General features: G+C 40.6%; 2 protein-coding genes across 2 annotated transcripts in view; both read left to right on the top strand.

The window, feature by feature from the left end:
* The first annotated feature begins 393 nt into the window (after positions 1 to 393).
* Positions 394 to 15,874, top strand: HINT3 (histidine triad nucleotide binding protein 3). The gene is made up of 5 exons (XM_006879140.1): positions 394 to 585; positions 6,106 to 6,223; positions 9,737 to 9,806; positions 14,348 to 14,474; positions 15,842 to 15,874. The coding sequence occupies exons 1-5, from the start codon at positions 394 to 396 to the stop codon at positions 15,872 to 15,874; spliced, it is 540 nt and encodes a 179-aa protein (XP_006879202.1).
* A 5,783-nt stretch (positions 15,875 to 21,657) lies between these two features.
* TRMT11 (tRNA methyltransferase 11 homolog (S. cerevisiae)) overlaps positions 21,658 to 22,450 on the top strand; it is a 95,928-nt gene continuing 95,135 nt past the window's right edge. Inside the window, 1 exon segment of the mRNA XM_006879139.1 lies at positions 21,658 to 21,729. Coding sequence (XP_006879201.1) covers positions 21,658 to 21,729 — 72 coding nt within the window.

Raw genomic sequence — 22,450 nt, 5'->3', positions numbered from 1 at the left:
CCCCAAGACGAATCGACGAATCCAGGAGCCACAGTCGCGGTGACGTCATCGAGACGCGCCGCGTGTTCTGCGTCCAGGCTGACGTAGAGCGTGCTTGAGGGAGTCCGCCAGCCTCTGCCGCTGGCTGTCCCCTGCAGCGCCCTCGCGCGCCCTCTAGTGGCCCGCGGCGATGCGGCTCCCACTCCTCCGCCCCGTGCCCCGCCCCCTCCTCGCCTCTGTCACACTCCCTCTCCGGGCTCCTAGGATCTGCGCACGCGTGTAACTATTAGCCCAGCCCAGCTCAAGGCAAGGGGCGACCCCTCGAGGTGAAACCGGGGAGGTGCGAGAGGCGGACCTTTCTCTGGGCCCCGCGGGACTCAAGAGGTCGAGGGTCAGCCTCCTGGAGCCGGTGTGATGGCGGAGGAGCCGAGGGGTCCCAGCTCCGACCCAGGCCCCACCGCCGCCGCTGCAGCACCGCCCATGTCCCCAGCGCACCCCTCTGAGGTCGCGGCAGAGTCACCGCAGGCCGGGGACTATGACAGCAAGTGTGTCTTCTGCCGCATCGCGCGGGGGCAGGAACCGAACACGGAACTTCTGCACTGTGAGGTGGGCTGCGATTCGCCGCTGGGAGGGCTTGAGCTTCCGGCCGCCGCGGGAGCTGCTGGGAAGCTCGGCAGTATGGACGGGGCGGGTGTGTTCACTGCCCCCTCAGTGCTCGGGGAGGGAGAGCCTTTCTGGTGTGGACAGGCCATCCCCTCCTTCTCCTCCCTCCCTCCCTCCCCAGTGCACGCGAGGGAGAACTCAGAGGTGTAGACAGGGCCTGGGTACCTATCATCACCCGGAACTAGGTGTAGACGGGGCCTGGGGTCCGATCATCACCCGGAGCTGGGTGTAGACGGGGTCTGGGGTCCGGTCATCACTCGGAGCTCGGTGTAGACGGGGTCTGGGTCCGATCAGCACTCAGAACTCTGTGTGGACTGGGTCTGGAGTCCATTCATTACTCGGAGCTCGGTGTAGACGAGGTCTGGGATCCCAGTCAGAGCTATTGGAAGGAAGGTTTTCCAGTGTGGCTGAGCGAAGAGAACCTGGGGATGTGTGCAGGTATCAAGATGTTACGGTCAGACTTGCTTCTTCAGGCCCTGGAAGTGTCTTCATTGTTTTTTGTACTTGGGAGGAAAATAGCATTTTGCAACCTCTGCTTTTCTCTCTCTTCTCCCTCCCCCCTCCCCTCCCCGTCCCTCTCCCTACCCCCTTTCTTTTTGTTTTAGAGACCACTTTTAAATCCTGAGCATTGTGATATCAATTCCTTAGAGAAAACTCATGGAAAGTAAATAATGTCAGTTGTGAAAACATTCATAAGACTGAAAATAGGCTGGGAGGAGTGGGTCTTGGGACTAAGAATATGGCAGTAGAATCTGCCAATAAGAATATGGCAATGAAGATGAGGAAAAGTTGATCTATGCAAAGTGACAGGACATAAAGCCCACCACATTAGCTTCTGATTTCCACTCAGTCACGCTTGAAGTTCCACTTGTAGGAGGTGTCGAAGTTTGAAGGGAACTTGGACTTTCCCCAATTATTTTCACAGATACACATTGCCCTACTGGTTCTACTTGTCTTTAAGGAAACCTTATCTTTTGGTTCATCTCTAAAGATTGCATCAGTTGTAGTTAGTTATTTATTTACTCATTAAAAATATATTTTGTTCTAAGCCCTTTTTGATAGAGATTTCATGAATATGACGAAAGTGTAGTTCTGGTCTAGTTTATATAATTCAAAGGAAAAGTGAATTCAGGCAGGAGTCAGCCACTTTCACTGCCTTGTAAGATATTTTCACAGGCTGATTGATGGGGCACTTAATCCAGACTTGAGGGCTTCGGGAAGGCTTTCTAGATTTTTGAGACTTACATAAGTAAGTAGGCGTTAGCCCAGGGAGAAGGATATACTAAGCAGAGAGGGCCCTTAGAGGTTCAAAGCAAGAGAACTTTGTGCTAAAATAATTTAGTCTGATTGGAACATGGACTATGTGGATATAGAAAAGATTTGAGGAATAACAGATTTTTTTTCCCTTTGAACAGTCTTTCTTACACCATTATAGAGAATGATTTGGAGGGGGTGAGTCAAGAGGCCTTTTAAGATATTGGGGGTAATCTGTCCCCTAGTACAGAAGAGAAATAAAAGTATGGCATGGAGATGGAAAAAAAAAACAACCCAAACAAACCCAACTATCAATGTAAAGAGATATTTGTTGTTGTTTTATGCTGTCAAGTTGCCTGCAACTCATTGCGACCCTACGTACAACAGCCCTAAACCCTGCTTTATCCTGTCAGTCACTGTCTCCAACATGCCTATCCCCATTACCCCAGTCACTGAATCAGTCCATCTTATCGAATGTCTTCCTCTCCTGTGCTGTCCCTCCGTGTAAAATCCTAAATGAGACCACATGTCTGTTGATTTGTGATACTGTAGTAGCTGGTGTGTTGCTTTGAAGTTACAAATTTGGTTTGCAAATAGTTTAGGTGGCGTGGAGATGGCCAAACCTGATCTCTGTTAACTTCACAAATGGGAATAATCACCATCAGCACCATCCATAGTACAAAATGTGTTTCCACTAGGTCAAACATGGCATCTACACTCTCACACCTCCTTATACTAGTTTTAACGCCAGTAGTCCTGCTCCAGTAAGGGTCTGAATCCATTGCATTGTCCATGCAGATCTCATACAACCATACACACGGTTATGGGATTTAGATGGGAAGTTGACAGGTTACCACTCAGTTTTGCAGCAGGATAAAATTCCTCGGACCGGACAGCTTCTCAAGCATGCTTACAAGCTTTGTTCTTCAGCATCATGGTTTAGGTCAGTGTTATGACATTCCCTTGTTGCTGTTGTGATGTGCCGTCGAGTCACTTGCGACTCATAGCGACCCTGTGAACAACAGCCCTGAAACCTGCTCTGTCCTGTGCCAACTTTACTGTCTCTGACACACCTACCCTTATTACCCAAGTCACTGAGTCAATTCATCTCATCCAGGGTCTTCCTTTCTTTCTCTGTCCCTCCACCCTCCCAAGCACGATGTCCCTTTCTAAGGACTGATCCCTCCTTGCAACATGCCATTTATGGCACCTTCCCTCACTCCTCCTTGGTGAAGATCTCTGATTCTGACTCTGGAGCTGTGAACCCAAGTCAGCTCTGTCTCATGTTGTTGTTGTTATTGTTTACCATCAAGTCAGTACCGATCCATATCTGACCCCCAGCAGGTTTTCAGAGATAGTTCATCACATGGGAGGAGATTGCCTATCCTTCTCCCATGGAGCAGCTGGTATCCTTGAACCATATACCTTCAGGATTGCAGCACAGCTTCTTGCCACTAAGCCACCAGAACCATGTTAGGGAAATCAAAAGACTGTAACTCGGTTTAGTAGCAGAACACTCAACCAGGACAGCTACAGGCATGTGCTTGTGCTTACAGGCTTGAGCTTTGAGGCTTTAGGCCAATGTAACAAAGCTCTCAGTGATGCCAGTTACGGCTCTTCTCTACCCCCAGGTTGTCCGTGGGGGGTAACAGTCCCAAGGTCAGTTCTGTTTCATGTAGGGTCTCTGGTCCTCTGCTTCATCGGTGTCTGCTACTGCTGTAGGACTAGCTGGCAGAAGACTTGCTGGCCCCAGAGGACATTCTCTGCATGCTTTCTCCTTTGTGGGTGGCTATGTTACCTCTTTCTGCTGCTGGATGCACTCAATTTAATGGCAAGAATAGCCTAGATAAGCTAACACGCCCAATTCACGTATCCCCACGCATCCACATGGCAAAGTCAGAAAAAGGCTAGGGAAGCCATTTTGAACAATAAACCCTTAACACCACAGATGGTGAAACTTCATCTCACTTACTTTGGGCATATTTCTAGAGGAACCAGTTCTTGAAGAGAGGCATCATGCTGGGACAGGCAGAGGGTGAGGAAGGAGGAAGACCCTCAAGGAGGCGGATTGATACAGTGACTGTCACAGTGGGCTTGGACGTGGCTGTGACCAGGACTGGGCGGGACAGAGCAAGGTTGAGATCTCTGAGTCAAAGGGTTGCTGTCAGTCCTAGCTGACTTGATGAAACCTAAGTAAAACAAGGTTGGAAGACACAATGGCTGTAATAATGTACCCATGAGTACCAGCAACCTTGACGATGACACAGGCCCAGATAGCCTTTCTCTGTAGTACATAAGGCCATTCGTTGGAGCTAACACTATGACAATTAACAACAGCAGGGGTAGATCAAATGTTCTCAAGCAAGGCCAGTTTTATGCCCCAGGATATATTTGACAATACCTTAAAACATTCTGGGCTGTCAGAAGTGGGAGGGCGGGTGGTGGAGTTGGCACTTAATGAGTAGAAGTCAGGATTGTGTCTGACTTTCCCCAGTGACCAGCACATACCTCACAACGAAGGATCATCAGGTTCAAGATGCCAACAGTGCACAGAACAAGAGACCCTGATTTAGCCGTAAGAGGGAAGAATAGAAAGAAGAAGCAGTCGGTAATGACTCGAGGATTTCTGGTTAGAGGAACCTGGCAGTTATGTTTGTCAACTATGATTCCTAACAAACTTATGAACAAGGGCTCTGAATCAGGCCCTGTCTTGAGCCAACCTCACTGTTTCTGACACACCTGACCCCATTGCCTATTGGATTTGTTTTCTTGATGTTGAGATGCAATCCATATTGAAAGCTACACTCCTCTATCATCTGTAGCAAATGCTTCAAGGCCTCAGTTTTCAGCAAGCATGTGGTTTCAAAGTTGGGAAAGAAGTTGTTTTACCATCAAATTGGAACCAACTCATAGCTGACCCTACAGTGGATTTTCAGGGACAGTAGGGACAGTAAATCACAGGGGAGGAGATTGCACGTCTTTCTCCTACAGAGAAGCTGGTGGATCTGAACCAGGTGCCTTTGGGTTGAGAGCTCAGCTCCCAGAGCTCTGGAACCTGACAGTAATGGTACCATTTCAGTAATGCTGGAACTCTAGGAGAATAAAGGGTGTGCACTGGAGTGGTGGGAAGTGAGAAAGTTAGGAGTTCTGTTTCAGAGTTGTGGGATGTAAGAAGTGTAATAAGCATTGTAGAGATGCCCACTACATGTTGGGATACTCTGGAGCTCTGGAGAGAGAGCTGTATCTCTAGCCCAGATTTTGGGCCATCAGTTTATAAATGGAAATGGAGAGAATTGAGGTGATCATGTAGAACATGCTATAAAGTAAAAGGTGGAGGAAGCCTATCCTGAGCCCTGGAGAACATTTCTGGACTGGTAAATGCTGGTTGATGTTCTTCTTATCATTGAGAGAAAGGCCATTTTGGAAAAAAATGGAATGTAAAATAATTATCAATTAATTATTTTATTATGATTTTGTGGTCACACCTTTAAAACCGCATGTTAAGAGTGGGAAAAACTTGTCGTGTAGGGATGAAGAAATACATTATGAAATGAAAACCTGGAATTGTTGTTAATGAAGTTTTAATAAACGTTGCTGTTTCTTACTAAATGGATTTTTAAAAATGTGTTTTAGGGAGTAAATGAGACTCTCATGAAAGAAGCAAAAACTTGTCTTTATAGATTTAATCACTAAATATCCGAACTTCCCCTTGGTGCTTAGTTGTAACCTAAGTTATAATTGTTATACACCATTGATTTAATTCTAACTCATAGCAACCCTGCAAGACGGTGGAGAATCACCCCATAGGGTTTCCTCAGCTGTAATTGTTATGGGAAGGGAGTCCTGGTGGTGTAGTGTATTACGTGTTGGGCTGCTAACTAACGGATCTGTGGTTCAGATCCACCTGGTGGTCTGTGGGAGAAAGGACAGTCTCCTCCTGTAAAGATTTATTGTCTCAGAAACCTGATGGTGCTCACCATGACTTCGACTTGACCCACATCAATTTGATTTATTTTTTGTGGTTCAAACCTCTGGCCTTTCAGTTATCAACCAAGCACCTTAAACATTGTACCAACCAGTGTTCCTTGTAACTGAAAAATTACTTTATTACACTGTTATAACTTAAAGTTTCAGTTATGTCAAAAGAACATTGGGAAATTCTTCTCTAAAATACATTGAATAAGGTTATATTTTTTTTCTTCCCTTTAGAATGAAGACCTAGTTTGCTTCCGAGATATCAAGCCAGCAGCCCCTCATCACTATCTTGTGGTGCCAAAAACACACATTGGAAACTGCAGAGATCTAAAGAAAGATCAAGTAGCACTGGGTAATATGATACCAGTATTCTTCATGGGAATATCATCTTGAATTGATAGCAGCAATCGCAGTGAAGATAAAAAAAAGTTCAGCAAGATTTTTAATAATGAAAAAAGAATGTTAGCACTTTTTAAAGCTTCTTTAACGAAGAATTTAAAATATTGTTACAAATAAAGAAAATAATAAAATCACCCAGCTTTATCATTTATTAGCACATGGCCATTGAATCTTACTTATATATCAACCATCCACTATTCTGGATTACTTTGAAGCAATCAGGACATCACATATTTAAATATTTTAATAGGTGTCTGTAAAAGATAGTGCTTATTACTTTTAAAATGATGGCCTTTTCTGACTTTGAAAAGGAAAGGCTTTATGAATAATTAAAAATAAGAAGGATAGGCAGTCTTCTCCTGTGCAATTAACTGCCTCTGAAAACCTGCCAGAGAGTCAGCCATGGGTTTGTTCTGACAATAACAACGACAAGTTGGGATATGAAATAGGAACTCATATGACCTGGTGGTAAGGCTGTGTCATAGGTTCTTTACTGTGTCAGTAAAGTTAATAAGGACCCAGATATCAACTTGGGATTCTTGTGATAAAGTTTTATCCTCTGAGAAGGAACGTCTGAATCCTGTCTCTCCCAGATTGCCTTACATTTCCCTTTTGTTGCCTTCTGTGGCTTGATAGCCATCATTTCCTAAGACATTTCTAAATTTTCTTCAGATCTACTGTGCCAGCCCTTCACTAGTATTTGGGATTAATTTACTCTTGTTGTTATGTACATAGAGTCAGAAACAATTTATAGCTGACTCTCCAGTGTGTTTTGAAAGGCAGTAAATCACACAGGAAATTACTCATCTTTCCCCTATGGAGCATTTGGTGGGTTTGAACTGTGTACCTTTGGGTTGGCAGGGCAATTCCTTACCACTAGGCCATCAGACCTCCCTATTTGTTTTTTTGGCTGCCTGAAACTAAAGTTTATTCTTAGGCAGCCTATAAAAATAGATAAAAGGGACAGGCTCATTTTTGAAGGTAAATAAGAAACTTCGATGGAAATTAGAGTTCAAAGGACTGAATTAGTATTTACATATTTGTTTCTGGATACTGTAAAGCTCCTTAGTTACTTGAAGTTCCATCAGTACATAGTTGATTTATAACATGAGGATAGCTTGTGAAGTTATAAAATTAGATCCAGTTTAAATTGACCCATGGCTGAAATGAAGGTGCTCTGGTTGTTGTTGTTTTTTGCCATTAAGTCTGAATTGACTCATAGCTCAACCTTCCAGTGGGTTTTCAGAGGTATTAAGTCAGAGACTGTGGATCTACTGGGCTGCTAACCCGTATGTCAGCAGTTCAGAAGGAAGTTAGGCAATCTCCTCCCATAAAGATTTACAGCCTCGGAAGCCTGGTGGAAGGTCACCGTGAGCTGAAATGGACGCAACAGCAGTGGGTTTGGTTTTTGTGCTCTGTTGATTGTGAATTTTACTATTTCTTCTTTCTTTAAAAATGTTTCTATTTTTATTTTTCTGTAGTTGTTTTTAGAGATCAGTCCTTTGGCTTCTTAGGTATTCTTAAGCTTATTTGTAAGGTAGAGCTTGGTTTGAGGAAAATGGAAACTCTTGATAGAGCTCATTTTGTTTTTTTCATGCTGTTACAAATGAAATACTAATTTTGAAGCAAGCATGGTATGCATTTGGGATTATTTTTTCTCTTAAGAAGATAAAAAATTTTAAAAAGGAAATAATATAGAAAAAGTATTTATGAAATCTAGAGCAACAGTTGTTTTTACACTATGTTTCCAGTCACTACAACTACTACTACTACTACTACTGCTGCTACTACTACTACTGTTTGCCATTGCACTGGAACTGACTCACAACTGACCCTCTAGTGTGTTTTTCAGAGGCTGTAAACTGAATGAGAATAAATTGCTCATCCTTCTTCTACAGAGCTGCTGGTGGATTTGAACTGCCAACCTTTGGGGTTGGCAGCCCAACTCTATCCACTAGGCAACATAACTCCTATTAAATGAACAAATTATTAGGTTTATCATGTGAGTCCACTTTGTTTATCACTAGAAAATGCCCCTTTTTTATCGCTGCAAGTACCCCTTAGTCTGTTTTGTGTATCAGTTTAGTGGTTATAGCTTTTTCATTGCTTATTGATGCTTTGTGAATCTCTTTTTTCTGCTTTTACTTTCAATCAAATGAATATAATTAAAGACTCAAGGCAGTGCATTGCTAGATCTTTTTTTCTCTCAATAATTGGTATAATTTGATATAATTTTGTTAGTTGCTTTCTATATGTTTTATGATTTTTGCTGTTTCTTGCCTTTTTGTGGTTGATCATATATATTTATTGATATTCTATTTTAGTAATATTTGCATCTTTTTCTATTTTTCTTTGCATTATTTTGGTAGTTGCTCTAGACAGATTATAATGAGCATCTTTTGACCTTATGGTCTACTTAATATACTAATTCATGTGAAATAGAAAAATTTTTATATAAACTTAGTTATAATAATGATATTGTTATAAGAGCATTATAATTTTGTTTTAAATAATCAAATAGTAATGTTTTCCTTCTTTTTAAAAGTCATGTCTTTTATAGAAGTTAGAAGGAAAATATTTAGTGCTGAATAGTTACCCACATGTTTGAGATCTTAGGAGTGTTTTCAAAGAAAGGAAGCAAGCTACAATTTCACAGTAACCTGAGAGCATTTCATTGATCTTATCTTGGTCTAGTCATCAGTTTCCTAACTCAAGCCTGACTTGGAGAAGAAAACATGAGCAATGATTTCGTTTGCCCAGTGGAACAATGATCCTCTGTGGGCTCTTTGACTTCTGTCTCTTTCAAACATGTGATTAAACCATTCCAAAACAAGAATCAAAACAAGATTTGTCATTGTGCTTTGAAGATTGCAGGCTACCAAAATTTTTCTGATGAGAAGACTTATTCCATGCAAAGGCTATAAAGTGCTGAGACAAGATACTAAAGTAGAACCATCTACTTTGGAAGTTGTAGCCATCTTAGAAATTTAGCTGCTCAAGTTTGAGCTTACGTAAGGAATAACACATATCTTCTTTGAACTCAAAGACAAACTCAAAGCTTCTTGCCTTCATTCTTAACTCACACTATTTGTTTAATTTCTTGGCCTCTTTGTGACTAGACTTGTTGTTGTTAAGTGTCATTGAGTCAAGTATGACTCATAGCGACCCTATGAACAAAATATCTGAAGCTTGTTCTATCCTGTGACTAGAATTAGCTCCAGTAAAATCAAATGTCTTAAAAATTACTTAACAAGTATCCACGGTCATTATGTGAGGTAAGTGAGGTTGCAACTGTGGCTCAGTTTGAATCTTTGCTTTTGTTGTTGATGAGTCTACTGAATATGTCTAAATGTTTAACTATGTAATATTCTAGTAGATCACTGAACATAAAAATGAATAACCTTCTAATGAACTTACCAGTCTAATGACAGTGTAATGATGGTTATAATTTCTTTCTTGTTTGTAGTTGAGAACATGGTAGCTGCTGGAAAAGTCATCCTTGAAAGAAATCATTTCACTGACTTAAAGAATGTGAGGTATGCATACTTCCACATAGAAATCTGCATTGTGTATTGTTGGGTTGTATGACATTTTATTTCTTAATACAGGGTGGAGGCAAAGGTGGTAGAGTTCATGATTTAAATGATACTTTTCTAAAAAGTGAAAATATAATTTGTAGTGTAAATTTAACAAACGAAACGTCTTTTTTAAAAATTTTATTTTTGTTTGTGTACCATCAAATCGGATCTGACTGGTACGGGAGAAGATTATCCCTCCTTCTCCAGCAGAGCATCTGATGGATTTGAGCTGTGTACCTCTGGGATTTCAGTGCACCTTCCTGCCACTAGGACACCAGAGCTCTCTAATAAATCAATCTTCTTATGTCTTAACATTGTCCACGAGTCTCCACTGATTTTTGGGACAGATTGGTATCCATAATAGGTTGTGTGTGCCACTGGGTAGATTGGCTTACAGCAATTCTACTGGATAGAGTAACATGAACTGTTCCATAAGATTGGCCCCCCTTCACCACTGGGCCAATTGGCAGCGCCATATTAGATGGAGAAAAGATTGAGATTGTTAACAATTACAGCTTGCTCGGCTCCACAATCAACACTCTTTTAACATCAGCAGTCGGGAAACCAAAAGACAAATTATATTGTGAAAATCTGCTGTCATGGACTTCTCCGGAGGGCTGAAGAGCAACCATGTCAGTTGAGATACAAAGTTTCGCCTAATCCAGGCCATGGTCTTCTCAGTTATGTGTTATGCTTCAGAGAGTTGGATAATGACTAAGGATGACAGAAGAATAGATGCCTTCGAGTTGTGGTGCTAGAGAAGAGTCTTGAACATAGCAAGAAAACAAATAGGTCTATCTTAGAGAGAGTGAAACCAAGTGTTTCCTTGGAGGCTAGAATTTTGAAGCTCCACTTCACTAACTCTGAGCACGTGACCAGGAGAGATTGGTCCTTGGAGGACATTATGCTTGGGAGGGTGGACGGACAGCACAGGAGAGGGAGACCCTGGATGAGATGGATTGATACAGTTTCTGGGGCTGTGGAGGTTTGTGTGTCAGAGTTAGTGAGACTGGCTCAGGACAGGGAAGGGTTCAGAGCTGCTGTATATAGAGTCGCTATACATCACAGGCAACTCAGTGGCACGTAACAACAATAATATACTATGACAGGTTTGGAAGCAGGAATGGCATCCACTTCCTAAATAACATGCCTCTGGAAACCGTATGAACTTTGATAAATGTCGATAGTTGTAGAGGGGCTTCATGCCTTTTGTTCATAGGGTCACTATGAGTTGTGCTCAGCTTGAAGGCAGTCAACAACAACAACACAAGCTTTACAGGAGCAGATTGCTATATCTTTCTCCTGCAGGGCAGACAGCATGTAGTTTGGAGCTACTAGCCTTTCAATTAGCGGCCGAGCACTTACCTCCCTAACACCAGAGCTCCTTATACAATTATTGTTGTTTGCTGTTGAGCTGGAACTGACCAATAGCTGACCCTCCAGCAGATTTTCTAAGTCTCATGGGAGGAAATTGCCTGTCCTTCTCCTGTGGAGCACCTGGTAGATTCAAATGAAATACATTTGGGATTGCAGTACACTTTCTTACCATTAGGCCACAGAGCTCCGTTATACAATGGTTAATACGTTAAAATAGTTACAAGTCCACTGTAGCGTATTTAATATGTGTATTTCTATGTTGTTTGTTTGTTGTTGTTCTGTGCCATCAAATCACTTGCAACTCATAGCGACCCTGTGTACAACAGCTCTGAACCCTGCTCTATCCTGTGCCAATCTTATTGTCTCTGACACACCTACCCTCATTTCCCCAGTCACTGAGTTAGTCCATCTCATCAAAGGTCTTTCTCTCTTGCACTGTCCTTCCACCTTCTCAGGTATGATGTCCCTCTTCAAGGATTTCATCGATCTCTCCTTGGGACATGCCCAGAGTAGGTCAGATGAAGCTTCAGAATCCTTGCCTCCAAGAAACAGCCTGGTCTCACTGTGTCCAGGATGATCTTGTTTGTTTTCCTGGCAGTCCATAGTATATTCATTACTTTTCTTTAGCACCACAACTCAAAGGCATCAGTTCTCCTTCTACCATCCCTAGTCATAGTTTTTCTATAAAACTTTAGAAATTGAATTTTCTTAGACAAGCCTTTATGCAATTTAAAAGTTACCTTATTATATTTCTAACTTGCAATTATTGTTTTCTGAACTCATTTCCCAAGTTTGTGCAAAAGTACATTATGTTCCATTTGGCAGCTGCTTTAATAAATCTAAGCAGTTTAGTACAGTATGGTGGTAATTACTTCTAGGTTGAGTTGATGTTTATGCTGACTGTGGTTGAGCTTGTGAGTCAGAATTGAATACATAATTGATCCTTCAGCTGTTTTTCAGAGGATGCCAATCACACGGGAGGAAGTTGTCCATCTTTCTCCCCAGAAACTGCTGGTGGATTTGAACCACCAGAGTGATACCATCTTTGAGTAAGTCATGCATCTCCCTACAGACTACGCCACCAGAGCTCCCGCAGCACACATGTTGTTATTAGGTGCTGTCGAGTTGAGTATGACTCAGAGTGGCCCTATGAACAACTGATCTGAACCCTGTCCTATCCTGTGCCTCCTCACGATCTCTGCCACCCTCAAACCTGTTGCTGCAGTCACTGTGTCATTCTACTTGGTTGAGGATCTTCCTCTTTCGCCATCCCTCCACCTTCCCAAGTACCCTGTCCAGGATAAAACTAGCCTCTCCTTGCAACATGCATGTTGTTGTTGATTGCCTTTGAGTCGAGCATGACTCATAGTGACCCTGTGAACAAAAGGCCTGAAGCACCTCTCAAACTATTGACATTTATCAAAGTTCATAGAGTTTCCGGAGGCACGTTATTTAGGAAGTGGATGCTGCTCCTACACTATCCGTGCTGTTTGTTGTACTGGCTGTGTGACTTTTCAAGTTATTTTAAACTCTCCAAAGTAATACCTATGTTACCTACCTGAAGGCTCAAATGAGATGATGTGTGTGAACATCCTCTGAAGACTACTGGGAACAATCCAAGTGTGAGGAAGACAAGGAACAGGGACACTGGTCAGAAGCAGCATGAGTGTTCTTGTTCTGCTCCATTTTTAAGGACTTTGAAACATTTAAATAGCATATTTTAAGTTTTTCATTGTTCAGAGGTGCACGGTCCTACCTTTATCTGTGCACGGTGGGAATTAATCATATAGCCAGAAGAAATCTAGAGAAGGAAAAGTATACCATGGTAAGTTTTCTCCATATGCCAAAATGTAATTAATTTACTATGTCCACTCTTCTTTCTTTATTAAAATATACCTGTGACCCTCAAATGCTTTCCTGATCTCTTAATTGTCTTTGTAATGAAAAGAATTAAAGCATAAACAATTTTCATTATTAAATAAGAATTGCAATATAATATTAACTTTTTTTTTTAATGGACGTGTAAATTCATCATGTTTATTCAAATATTGCTAAGTGTCACAGGGAACTTTATTAGCGATAGGGAGAAATAGCACCATCTACTGGTAGTATCTTAGAGTTACGTAAACACTTGCACCCACTCCCTGCTGTTGACTTGACCACTCCTAGCTGACCCTCAAGCAGGTTTTCAGAGGCTGTAAATCACATAAGAGATTGTCTGTCTTTATCCCACAGAGCCATTTGGTTGGCAGCGAAACTCCTTATCCAGTAGACCACCAGAGTTTCCTATTCCTACATCAGAGTCTAGTAATTTTTTTTTCACAAGTTTCATTGTAGGACCAAATCTCAAAAGAAGTAAAGATTTATGTGCTAAGAATTGAATTGATAAGACAGTGAGGCAGCAAACTCTTAAAAAATGTTATATTGAGGCATCATATGCTATTAAGACCTTCCTTGATACTTGAAGTTTTATGTTACTGTGAACTTCACATAAAAGAAGAATTGTGAATACTTTGATGTACTGAAAAACATAGTTGTTGTTGTTTGCCATCGAGATGAACATGACTCATAATGACCCTATGAACAAAAGACCTAAAGCCTTTCTATACCTATCGTCATTTCTCAAAGTTCCTAGTTTCCAGAGGCATGTTGTTTATGAAGTGGATGCTACTTCTGCTTCCAAAACTGTCTTAAACTGGGAGTTCCATCAAACGCTGTCCACCATGGGTAACCGTTATGACATTTGACACCCCAGTGATACAAGGTTCAGAATCACAGCAACCCTAGGTACTTCAGTACCGCATATTGACAGAACAGAGCTGTACCATTTAGAAAAACCTAGTACTACTTTGGAATGGAGCTCTGGTAGCCTAATGGTAAGTTGCACTGCAGCGTGAAGCACACTGTTCAAATCCACCAGCTGCTCTGTGGGAGAAGGATGGACAATCTTATGTGTGTTTTACTGCCTCTGAAAACCAGTTGGTGGGTTAGCTCTGGATAAATTCAGACTCAAAGATACTAAACAACAACTTTGAATGCCTTTAATATTTGTGTTTCATCTTGAAAAATAAGTTTAAACTACTTTAGAACAAATGTATTGATTGTTAACTTTTCTGTTTCAGGATGGGTTTCCATATGCCGCCGTTCTGTTCCATTTCCCACTTACACCTTCATGTTCTAGCACCAGTGAATCAGCTTGGCTTTGTATCAAAACTGATATATAGAGTCAATTCCTACTGGTTTATAACAGTAAGTATTATTGCTGTATCAACAGCACACATACATACTGAAAACATTGTTCTTTCTGGTTTGGTTTTTCTTGTTTGGCAACAGGAGACACTTTGAACTTTCATAGATTTGATCAACTCTTTTAGCATATTGCTCATATATACCAAAAAATGTTTTTCTTTTAGAGAACTTGTCAGGTTGTCAAATCAGTGGGAAGCGGAGCTGTGGTTGAGTCTCCTGTTGCAAGCAGGGAATATAAAAGAAGCGTCAGACTCTGGAGTCAGATCTAGATTTAAATTCTGATTTCACTATTCAAACAGCCAGGTCCAAGTTAGATCACCTTTTTAAGTCTCTAGTTTTTAATCTTTTATTTATCTATAGGTAATTGTGAATACTTGTATTTGAATGAAACAGTGAGACATACTGCAGAGCAGCTGATGTTCTCTTTAAAAAGTCAGTATGATATTTTCTGTAAGATTCATGCTTTGTAATAAAAGAATAGCTAAAAGACATTTTTTTATAATGTTTTTACTGTATTTTCTTATGTAAAAGACTAGATTTTCTTTAACTGGGGAAAAATATGAACTAAAGCAAGATTTTTCAATTGTTCATCCTGGAAATGAACTCTTCTTAAATCTGGGACTTTAGTTAGATTTAAATATGAGATCTTGAATATGTTGATACTATTCCAAAATGTAAGGTTCTAAGTTATATAAGGTGACTAAGAAAAGGGTTCTGAACTGATATAATGAGAAGACTTTATTTACTTTTAAAAACATTAGTTTTTTTAATTTACCATCTCTTATTGAAATTTATAAATGAATATTCAAAGTGAATAGGAAAAAAATTTGTTTATATACAATATAGACTAACTTTCCTATAGTTTGTAAATTTATGATTTAAAATAATATTTTAAAATGCATCATCAACAACCCCTGGTGGTGTAGTGCATGGTGCTTCAGGCTGCTGTGAAGTCTGAGCAGCCACTCTGAGGCAGAAAGATGGATAGTTTCCTTCCACGAAGATTTGCAGTCTCAGAAATCCAATGGAGAGTCCCTGAATTAGAATCAACAGTTGTGAGATAGTTTATAAAACTATTATGTTTAGAATTTTTTTTTGCATGAGATATGTATAATTTTAAATAAAATACCACATTTTAACCAACTGTAGTATCCAGCTTTTATTCTGTGGTATGAGATGAGATGCTGATAGAATTATTTGATATATCATAGTGTTCTGAACTCATTGGTTTCAAGTTGGAACTGACTCATAGCTGACCCTCTGGTAGGTTTTCAGGAGACATACATTACACAGGAGGAGATTTCCCATCCTTCTCCCAAGATCTTGTCATATGGAGTATTAATTTTTTTTTCTCTTTTAAATTACAGGCTGATTATTTGATTGAAAAACTAAGAACATGAGAATGTCAAAAATGGAAGATTTTCCTCACCATGGCTCAACATAAATGAATATTTTGATCCTTCTGTGGTCTAATTACAATGTGCAGGTTTATTTTGTGAGAGGGGGTGTATTGAGTAACCTTAAATCCTTCTGAATGTCTGTTCTGTTTCCTGAGATTGGTGAAATAATTCACATGAATGCTTTGCCACTGGCCTTTTGTTTCTAACCCTTACTTATTTAAGGTATAAGATATTATAGGTAAAATACCACTAAAGAAAATTTTGTTGATCAAGAAGGGCTCTGTATTAAAAATGAAAATATTTTCATTTCTCAGTAGGTAGTCGTCTTATAAAAACAATTTATTTATATTTATCCACTATACAGAATAAACTGGTATGCAAAGTACTTTACTGGAACATTTGTTACTATGAAGAATAAAAAAGAAATTAACACTTATAGACAACTTTATGGATTATAAGTAATTTTTAAAAATATGGAACACCACACAATATATCACAATTTGTTGGTGGAAATGATTGTATATGTATCATTTTCCACTTAAGTTTAAGATGTTCCTTTTCACTTCCTAAAGCTTAGCATTTTTGGTCATGTATTGGTATTGGTCCTGAAAGCTAGAGATATAATTTCTAACAGTGAATTTTCAAAAATTTTAATTTGGTTATTTGATAGAATTCATTATAAAAGGATTTTATCAATAAAAATATAAATGAGAAAGAAACATAAAATAGTTAAAGTGATATATTAAAAGAAGCAGAAACCATTACTTTTTTTGTATCAAAAAGAAATTAGAATACATTGTAATAAAAATGAGAACAAATTAGAATACAAAGTATATAGATCTTTAATCATGAAAAGACTTCATCTAAAAATGGAGATAGGTACTGATAAAAAAAAGTCTTTTAGTAACGAAAATATCAGTATACTTTATATATAATTTTTTAAATTGCCTTTTGGTAATAAGCCATTTTTATACCTCTGTTTATCCAATAGTAGTAACATATTGAAGATGAATGAAAAGTAGGTATAGGTACATTGTTCCAGTGGGCATGAATATAAATGAACATAAAAACCAATGTATTAAGGTAGGAAGTAAGCTGTAATTACTAGTGTTCCTTCTCTTACTTTAGAAGATGATGTTATTAAAAAAGCAGTTTTAGATAGTAAAATGCTTGCTACATTGTTTGATTGGAAATCTGAGTCAATTTTGTTTAGTTCATTCATTTATTCATTCAATAGCCAGTTTTTGAGCTTTTGATACCTAAGAGACCCTGTGCTCAGAGAAGATAGAAATGAGCAAAGACAGTCTACTTTCAGCTGCTGATTTAGGGTTAGACAAAATTAGCAAACAGATTTTAGTATGGTAAGTACTATGATGTTTGATGACCATGAAATAAGTTGTAGAGTGGGAAAGATTTGAGTGCAACTGTGAAGGTGGTGACTCAGTGGGAGGTAGACAGTGGCAGTCAAGGCCAAGACCCCTATAAGGACTTTTATTGTGCTCCTTTTCCACTTTTATTTACTTTGTAAAGAAATTATTTCCAAAATTTTATTTCAATCACTAGACATACGGGATGTTGGAAGTAGGAGTTCTGGGCTCTAAAAATGGCATTTCAAGTTTTACTAAGTATGACTCACAAGGACCCTATGAACAACAGACTTGAACCCTGTCCTATCTTGTTCCTGACACCTTCAAGCCCACTGCTGTGTCCTTCACCTGATTGAGGATCACTGAGTCAGTCTGCCTTTTTGAGGATCTTCCTCTCTTTTGCTGTTCCCCCACCTTTCCAAGCTCAATGTCATTCTCCAAGGAATAGTCTTGCCTAGAAACATGCCCAGCAATGTGAGACAAAGCTTCGCTATGCTTGCCTCCAAGGAGCACTCTGATGTACCTTCTCCAAAACATAACATGTTTGTACTTTGTACAGTCCATGGGCTATTCACCACAGTTCAAAAGCATCAGTTTTTCTTCGTGGAGGACCTAATTAACAGGCAGTTATAAGTTTCTGTTCATTGGTTAAAATTTCACCAGCTCCAAGAAAGGAATTTTCAACATGTATAAACTTGAATCTTTCCTGTGGCATACCAAAATGGATAATTCATAAAAATATGTTGTTAGTCTGACTCATCGCCACCCTATGAAAAACAGTTAAAGCCTGTCCTATGCTGTGCCATCCTCATCATTTCTGACATACTTAAGCCCATTGTTCCAGTCACTGTATCAGTCCATCTGGTTGAAGGTTTTCTTCTGTTTTGCCAACCCTTCACCTTTCCAAGCATGAGGTTCCTTTCTAAGGATTAGCTTCTCCTAGCAAAATGCCCAAAGTGTGTGAGATATTTTGTAAATATCTAAAGTATATAAGCTTTGTCATCCTTGCCTTCAAGGAGCATTCTCTTTGTTCTTTTGGTATTCTATGGGATAATTAGCACTCTTTTTTCAACATGACAGCTCAAAGCCATAAATTATTCTTGTCATCCTTATTTATGCAGCTCAGATGCATAGCAAGTGATTGAAAAAAATGATAGCCTGAATTGGGTACATCTGAGTCTTCTAATTGGCATCATTTCTCCTCACTAATATGGTAAGGTCCCTTACAGCAGACTTGCCCAAGACAATACATCTCCTAATCTACCAACTACTGGTACCAGGGATGTTCGCTGTGAATCTTATTAGTTGCTTTAAAAATGTGATAAGCTTCTTAATTTATGTATGGAGGTCTGGTGGCTTAGTCCATAGAGAGTTGAGCTGCAGATCCAAAGGCTGCGTCTCGGATGGTGCAAATCCACCAACTATTTAGGAGAAAGATGGGCAATCTCCTTCTATGCAATTTAGAGCCTTGGGAGTCTAGTGGAAGGTTAGCTATGAGTCGGTTCTGACTCAATGGCAATGAGAGGGAATCATTAGCTAGGGAGTGGTTATGAATCATTAACCAACAGAAAGCTAATTCACAATCTTTCTTAAAAAGCTGTGGTATTGAGAGCATTATTTGTGCATGTTGTGTTACTACTATTTGTAATTTTAGAATTATCATTGGTGTTATGTGCCGTCAAGTCACTTATGACTAATAGTGAGACTATGTACAACAGCTCTGAAGCTTGCTCTATCTTGAGACAACCTCATTGTCTCTGACACAACTACCCCCTTTATCCCAGTCACTAGGTCAATCCATCTCCCCCAGGTTCTTCCTCTTTTCCGTGTCTTTTCACCCTTCTAAGCATGATGTCTCTTTCCAAGGATGGGAAGGAAACAGCCAGGTTGCATCTTCTCCAGGACGAACCTGTTTGTTCTCCTAGCAATCCATGGTATATTCAGTACTCTTCTCCAGCACCACAGCTCAAAGACATCAACTGTCCTTCCATTATCCTTAGTCATTGCCCAGCTTTATAATATAGCAAGTAACTGTGAAGACCATGGCCTGGTTCAGGTGTGTTTTAGTCTCCAGACTGACATCATTGCTCTTCACCACTCTGGAGAGGTCTCTGGCAGCAGATTTTCCCAGTGCAATTTGTCTTTTGATTTCCTGGCTATTGGTACCAACAGTATCATGATTGTGGAGCCAAGCAAACCGAAGCTGTTAACAATCTCAATCTCTTCACTGTCTATCATGATGCTATCAATGGACCCAGAGCTAAGAATCTTTGTTTCATAGATGTTGAGATTCAGTCTATATTGAAGGCTGCAGTCCTTGACCTTCTGCAGCGAATTTTAAAATTAGGAAGTTATTAATAATAAGCTACTTCAAACTATGCTTACTTAACTAGAATAAAGCTAAATAAAAAAAGAGAAAAATACTGTTACACATTTCTTCTCAGATCTCTCTTACTAGTGCTAAACTTAGAACTCCAAATGTGAATGTTTAATAAATTGGCTAATTGTAATGCATGATTTCACTGTCAGATACTGAAACACATCTTTTTCAATATAAAGAATCTAAAATTAAGCATACAGTGTATACTGTAGTACTCATATACTTTTAGATTTTGATGTCAAAAGGACACCTGCAAAAGTTGATGCCTGCAGTTTGACTCAACACTTTTACTACAAAGCAAGTGAACTGAAAACTCATATCCATAGAAATATGTGTACAAAAATGTGTATAGCAGCTATTCATAGAAGGCCACCACTGGAAATAGCCACTAATAACCTGTGAACTATCTTATCATAGCGTGATATTATTTGGCAACAGAAAAGAAAGGACTATTTATACATTTACAAATATGAATTTTAGAAATAGGTTGTGAAAAACAGCTTTCACAGGAAATGATGTACCATATGATTCCATTCATAGTCACTTATAGAAAAGGTAGAAAAATGTTTACAACTCCTCAAACATTTTTCAGGCCAGTATCTCATTCCTCTAGTTCTTGGACTTAGCTTGCAACATGTCCCCAAAATGCCAGTCTACCCTCCAGTCACAAATGAAATAACATTGCCTACACGAGACAGCCTCTGTGAATTTGCCGAAGGGGGGAAAAAGAAAAAATTGTGGGAAGCAATTGAACATATAGATGGAATACAACATGAACTAGACAGACTTAAGGAACGAGCCAGCGAGGAGATTTGGAAAGCAGAACAGAAATATAACAAATTCTGCCAACCGTTCTTTCAGAAGAGGTCAGAGTCGATGGCCTAAATTCCAAATTTTTGGGTAACAGCATTTGTCAACCACCCACAAGTGTCTGCATTGCTGGGGAAGGAGGATGAAGTGGCTCTGCATTATTTGACCAGAGTTGACGTGACAGACTTTGAAGATATTAAATCAGGTTACAGAATGTTGTTGTTATGTGCTGCCGAGTCACTTGTGACTCATGGCGACCCTATGGACTATAGCCCCAAACCCTGCTCTATCCTGTGCCAATCTTATTGTCTCTGATATGCTTATCCCAATTACCCCAGTGAAGGAATCAGGCCATCTCATCGAGGGTCTTTCCTGTGCTGTCCTTCCATCCTCCCAAGCATGACGTCCCTCTCTAAGGACTGGTCCCGCCTTGCAACATGTCCTAAGTATGTCAGATGTAGCTTCAGAAGCCTTGCCTCCAAGGAGCAGCCTGGCTTCACCCTCTCCAGGACGAACTTGTTTGTTCTCCTAGCAGTCCATGGTATATTCAATACTCTTCTCCAGCACCACAGCTCAAAGGCATCAACTCTCCTTCTATCATCCCTAGTCATTGTCCAGCTCTCTGATGCATAGCAAGTAATTGCTAAGACCATGGCCTGTATCTGGCGCACCATAGTCTCCAGACTGACATCGTTACTTCTTGGTACCTTGGAGAAGTCCCTGACAGCAGACTTTCCCCATACAAGAATGTTGATTGTGGAGCCAAGCAAACTGAAGCTGTCAACAATTTCAGTCTCTTCATCATCCATCACAATGTTGCCAATCAGCCCAGTGCTGAGAATCTTTGTTTTCTTGATATTGAGCCTCAATCCATACTGAAGGCTCCAGTCCTTGATCCTCTGCAGCAAGCGCTTCAGATCCTCCTGTTTCAGCAAGCAGGATTGTGTCATCTGCATAATGCAGGTTGCTGATGAATCTACCTCCAGTCCTGATGCCACACTTCTCATAGAGCCCAGCCTTTATCCATCAAACCAACTATGTCCAGACTTGGGGAAAGTTTGGAGAATACACATCACCACAAAGCGCGCGAGAGTCAGAACAGCAGAGTCCCGCACTCCCGCGCTGAGCTCTGCTTCCGGTTCCGGTCTTTAGGCCCCGCCTCGGCGGAAACGCGGCGGGGCGGGGATGAGTGGGAGCGCTGGGCGCAGGCGCTGTGGCTCCTCGCAATGGCGCTGCCGTGCACCTTTAACAGGTATCTCCTGCTCATGGCGCAGGAGCATTTGGAGTTTCGCTTGCCGGTGAGCCTTTATCTCCTTTCCGTCTTTCCAGCGGGAGAGGACCTCGGGGTGCAGTTGGATGTGGGTGGAGGCGGCCGACGCAGGCTGGGTACTCCGCGAGTTGGAGGGCTGTGCTTGGGACTTCACGCGTCCACTTACTGCTCAGCACTCGTGATGGGTCTGAGTGCGGCGAGTATCCAGGGAAAGACAAGTATAATACATTTGCCTCTTTCTAGTGAAGGATTTTCATTCATTCGTTTTCCGGGTACTGGAATTACGCAGGTAAATGGTTCTTTCTAAGAGTGTCTCTGTATTTCCATCTTGTGGAAGATAAAAGACATCAACTAGAAACACTCCAGTGCTTTAAGTTATATATGTGTGCCGAGCTCTAGAGAGGAAAGAGAGCAGTAGGGAAAATTAGGAAAAGTGTTTTACTTACTAATTCAACAAAAAATGCAGGATGTTTGCTATTGAATGTGCCAGACTTGCAAAACATTCATGATTATGACATCGCCTCCCCTCAAGAAGGCGCCCAAGTGGCACATTGGCTGGAGCACTAGGCTGTTGTTGTTATGTGCCGTCGAGTCGCTTGCGACTCATAGCGACCCTATGTACAACAGCCCTAAACTCCGCTCTGTCCTGTGCCAATCGCACTGTCTCCGACACTCCCATCCCAATTATCCCAGTCACCGAATCAGTCCACCTCATAGAGGGCCTTCCTCTCCTGCGCCGTCCCTCCACC

Source organism: Elephantulus edwardii, unplaced genomic scaffold, assembly GCF_000299155.1.
Source record: "Elephantulus edwardii isolate Elephantulus edwardi_28Jun2011 unplaced genomic scaffold, EleEdw1.0 scaffold00002, whole genome shotgun sequence".
Taxonomy (NCBI): domain Eukaryota; kingdom Metazoa; phylum Chordata; class Mammalia; order Macroscelidea; family Macroscelididae; genus Elephantulus; species Elephantulus edwardii.
This window is presented reverse-complemented; position numbering and strand designations above follow the sequence as displayed.

What these genes read in the sequence shown, in the direction of transcription:
- HINT3 (XM_006879140.1), top strand. Translation starts at nt 394, where the DNA reads ATGGCGGAGGAGCCGAGGGGTCCCAGCTCCGACCCAGGCCCCACCGCC. An exon ending in GAAAGATCAAGTAGCACTGG is followed by an intron (nt 6,224 to 9,736) that starts GTAATATGATAC and finishes TCTTGTTTGTAG; the next exon opens with TTGAGAACATGGTAGCTGCT. An exon ending in ATTCCTACTGGTTTATAACA is followed by an intron (nt 14,475 to 15,841) that starts GTAAGTATTATT and finishes TTTAAATTACAG; the next exon opens with GCTGATTATTTGATTGAAAA.